The 4,692-nt window shown below is 42.7% G+C and overlaps 1 protein-coding gene across 3 annotated transcripts in view; it reads left to right on the top strand.

Moving 5' to 3' along the window:
• Positions 1-3,763, top strand: part of dipk2aa (divergent protein kinase domain 2Aa) — a 19,343-nt gene extending 15,580 nt beyond the window's left edge. For all 3 annotated transcript variants that reach the window (XM_027148658.2, XM_027148657.2, XM_047821552.1), the window contains exon 4: positions 2,062-3,763. In XM_027148658.2, the coding sequence (XP_027004459.1) occupies positions 2,062-2,402 (341 nt within the window). In that variant the 3' untranslated portion in view covers positions 2,403-3,763. The remainder of the gene's footprint in view (positions 1-2,061) is intronic.
• Positions 3,764-4,692: the final 929 nt, after the last annotated feature.

Below are 4,692 nucleotides of genomic sequence, written 5' to 3'. Positions count from 1 at the left end.
CACAGAACAAAAAGGTTTCTCTCTTGGTTTTTTTTAATAAACTTTATTAAGTTACTTGCTGAATTGGTTACATATTTAAGGACTTAAGTACATACTTAGAATTGTTTATATCCTAAGTCACTTAGTTATTTAATAACCTTGGGGAAGCCTAGGTTTAACTTTATTACTTATTTACTCACTTAGATACCAACTTACTTGCTTAATGTAAAGCTGACTGCCTACAATTTCCGATTTATTTATTTATTAATTACGTAATTAAGTACTTGGTTGCTTGTTTACATGGTTATCTTAATTAAGTACGTACTAAATTACTTATGGGGGGCTCGGTGGCTTATAGTATAGGAGGAGTATATAAAGAAACAGTGGTGATGTAATCACGAATTACAGCAACTACACAGAGGGAATATTATTACACATTTACTGGTTAATTGCATCAGGCAGGAGGTGGGCCCAGTGGCTTAGTGGTTAGCACGTTCGCCTCACACCTCCAGGGTTGGGGGTTCGATTCCCGCCTCCGCCTTGTGTGTGTGGAGTTTGAGTACTCCGGTTTCCTCCCCTGGTCCAAAGACATGCATGGTAGGTTGATTGGCATCTCTGGAAAATTGTCCAGAGTGTGTGAGTGAATGAGAGCGTGTGTGTGTGTGTCTGTGTGTGCCCTGCGATGGGTTTGGCACTCCGTCCAGGGTGTATCCTGCCTCGATGCCCGATGACGCCTGAGATAGGCACAGGCTCCCCGTGACCTGAGAAGTTTGGATAAGCTGTAGAAAATGGGGATGAGTGAGTAAATTGCTTATTTGCTTAGTTACCAGAGTACGTTATCGATAAATAGTTACGTATTTTGTTTACTTATTTTTAACGTAACGTAAGAATAAGCACATACTTGTTCGGTTAACTTGGCTACTTACTTACTGAATGCCACAATCTCTTAAACACTGACATATGAAGGTACATACTTAGTAACCTAGGTTTGATTAATTACTAACTTGTTAACTTACTTAGTTACAAAGTTTACTTGTGTAATTTGATTTCATTTCTTGGTTAACTTTGCTAAGTGGTTACTTCCTTTAGTACCTAATTACTTGTTTAACTTGTTTAATTGGCTAATTCCTGAAATGCTCTCTTACATACACTCGGGAATTTACTTCATAATTGAACTACATAACGTTGAATTAATTCCACATTTACTTAAGTACTTATTTCTCTCTGCATAAGGAGGAATAACTGGACAGGATGCGCCATGTTCTCCGTGTGTTGATTATATTAGTAACCCTCGGAAGTGGGTTAACGAGGAGTCCATCTATTTCTGACAGGGTTTCTTTGGACCATTTCCTGTGTGTGTGTGAGTGACCCACATCTTTTTGCTGTGATTTTTGCAGCATTGTGTTAACAACCTTTCAGAGCTGTTTTTCCACTTGACCTTCAGCCATCACATGCTTTGTCATGAGAGGGTAGGACATGTTCTCCTGCTCAAGTTCTTCCAAATACACAGCGCTACAGAATCATGTGTGTGTGTGTGTGTGTGTGTGTGTGTGTGTTTGCCATTGGACTAGCTTGGTTCAGCTGATAATTGGTTCCCTGGAGGCTGATAGCGACTTCATTCCCTGTAATTAGTTATTGGCGCGCGATCGAGTCGTGTCAGATGACCATGAAAGTGAATCTTCTGCTCTCAGTGTCTCCCGTCTGAACAAATATAGCACCCATTTACGAATCATCACTCTGTTTGTCATCACCAGTCATCCCTACGTAACCTAAGGGCTTTTCGTATGCTAAGTGAAAGAAAACGTTAATTACGTACGAATACTTTCTCGATAACTGAAATATTGTCTTCGGTTAGCTTACGATTCCGAGATGTTTGTAAATGGACCCATTTGATGTATTAAAAGTAACTAAACTGTGTGGGATTCATTTGCAAGTCGCTGGTATCTGTTTGTTCAAAACATTTTATATAAATATATATTTGTGTGTGTGTGTTGTGCTGTTTTTCCAAAACACTGCACTAGCGACCGATAGCTACTATTTTTTTTTATTCGAAATCAGCTACCCTTTTTTTTTTTTCCCCAGACAAGCCGGAGAACTACGACATATGGTACGAGAGCCGCTACGAAGAATGCGACAAAGAAGCCTGCCTTTCGTTCTCCAAGGACATCCTGTGCTCGCGGGTCACCGTCGACCACAATTACTACGCCGTTTGCCAGAACCTGCTGTCTCGCTTCGCCACGTGGCGCGGCTCCACCGGTGGCCTCCTCCACGACCCGCCCCCTGACGTCACCCAAGATGGCCATCTCGCGGCGCTGCTGGACGAATGCGCCCGGCCTCAGAAGCACTACGGACGTTTCCAGGCAGCCAAGGATCTGCGCGAGTACCTGACACAACTAACAGAACAAGCTAGCACTAAGAGGTAGTACACGGAGAGAGGCGGACTTCCTCCGCCCCAGTACACAGCGTTAAAGTGAAGCGGCCGTGCTCTGAGACACTTTTTTTTGTTGTTTTTGGGAACTGCTGCCTGCTGAAGGTTGTAACATTGACAGATGCTAATTAAAGGAGTTTTGCACATGGACCTGGCTGTAAGCAATGAGTGAAGAGATGCAGTGGTGTGTGTGTGTGTGTGTGTGTGTGTGTGTGTGTGTGTGTGTGTGTGTGTGTGTGTGTGTGTGTGTGTGTGTGTGTGTGATGTTGCGTCAATTCTAATACAGGAGCCTTGTTATCGGTAATAGTGGTGTGTGATGCACACTTGCTCCGTCTGGCCTCTGATCACGATCCTCTAACGAGGTTTATGTTTAATTTATCGAGGCTCATGCAGAGGAATGACCCCAAAGCAGAGTCACGGGGTCACAGAAAAAAAGCCTTGTTTTGTTTTTAGTGTTTATCAAGAGAGGGGGGAGGGGGGGGGGTGTGCAGGTTTTTTGTTTGTTTGTCTTTTGAAAATGTTGAATTTTTCTTACCCATCCTCATTAGGACACATCATTAGGGCCCTATGAGTTCTGCGGGACGACAAAACCGAGGCGCTGATCGCGGATATGCAGTAAATGCATCCGATAATTCCCTGTATGTGAAAAATTCAAACGATTACGATATCTGAGCCATTCTAATATTCTGTTCGTATCGCTAATCGAACTGAAACGTACAGAAAATCACATAAAATGAGGTAGCTAATGTCGTTAGAATAGCGATTGGCACCGTGGAATAGTGATCAGCACGTAATAAGTTACACTAGATGTAACCTACGCTAGCTAAAAACAATCCATCTGAAACGTTTTATGTTACGAAGCTAAGCGGATCTCATAGGACCCTACAGTATGTTAGCAAAACCCTTGTGATGTATGCAAGAGAAGATACCAAAGAAATGTATTTTTCATTTTAATAATTACTTTTATTTTTCAAGAAGGGAAAGTACAGTCTTCTTTTTCCAAGTCGTAACCGTGTACTCACCCAGACTGACGCAGGCCCATACTTTGTTCTAACCCTTGCACTACAAAACGAGCGCCAAGTTTACAGAGGTGACTCGCACTACATGTCCGCTTGTCGAATTCAGAGCCTTTTCAACGTGGTATTTGATTATTTTGCTCCATAGATTCATATGTACTGGTGTGTGATTTTTTTTTTTTTCTTTTTCTTTTCTTTTTTTTTTTTTTTTACCTTTATGTTCCTTGCATTGTTTTCAGTCATATCCTCTGTGCCCTTCAAGGCTACTCAGTAAATGTGGTCTTACCGTGCCTTCAGTCTTTACAACTCAATTAAAAACATTAAAGTTTGTTCAAAATCATTCTCTGCACTTCCTGCATCTCTTTTTCGTTCCCGGCTGTCGAAATCTCCGCTCCGATTGGCCGACACGGCATCTGGAACTCACTCTGGCGCTAGAGGTTCGTTTTATGTATCTGCGTCTCCAGGATCCGGTGTCCAGTTTCAGCACTTTTGTAACAGGCAGTAGGTTTTTCCACCACAGGAAAGTCTTACATTTACATTTACAGCATTTGACAGACGCCCTTATCCAGAGCGACGTACATAAGTGCTTTAATCTCTAACACTGAATACATTAATGCTGGTTCACTAGGTTACATACTTAAGATACCATGAGTTTAAAACATTTGTTCAAAGTTACAATGAAAAAGTGTCAAAGGTTGTTTTTTTTTTGTTTTTTTTAAATGCAAAAGATAAGGAAAGTAGTGCTAGTTGAAGTGTTTCCTGAATAAGTAGGTCTTCAACCGCCGCTTGAAAATAGCCAGTGACTCAGCTGTCCGGACCTCTAGGGGAAGTTCATTCCACCACCTTGGTGCCAGTACAGAGAAGAGTCTTGTAGTATACTTGCCTCTTACCCTGAGAGATGGTGGTACCAGTCGAGCAGTGCTGGTAGATCGGAGGTTGCGGGGTGCAGTGCGAGGAATGATGAGGGCTTTTAGGTAAGAGGGAGCTGGTCCATTTTTGGCTTTGTAGGCTAGCATCAGTGTTTTGAATCGGATGCGTGCAGCTACCGGAAGCCAGTGGAGGGATCGCAGCAGCGGGGTGGTATGCGAGAACTTTGGCAGGTTGAAAACAAGCCGGGCAGCTGCCTTTTGGATCATTTGCAGAGGACGGATTGCGTTCATAGGTAGACCTGCCAGCAGTGCATTGCAGTAATCCAGTCTAGAAATGACTAGAGACTGAACAAGTACCTGAGCAGTCTGTGTGGACAAAAATGGCCGAATCCTTCTAATG

This window comes from Tachysurus fulvidraco, chromosome 1, assembly GCF_022655615.1.
Source record: "Tachysurus fulvidraco isolate hzauxx_2018 chromosome 1, HZAU_PFXX_2.0, whole genome shotgun sequence".
Taxonomy (NCBI): domain Eukaryota; kingdom Metazoa; phylum Chordata; class Actinopteri; order Siluriformes; family Bagridae; genus Tachysurus; species Tachysurus fulvidraco.
Note: the sequence above shows the minus strand (reverse complement) of the source record. Positions and strands in the feature narration are given on the sequence as shown.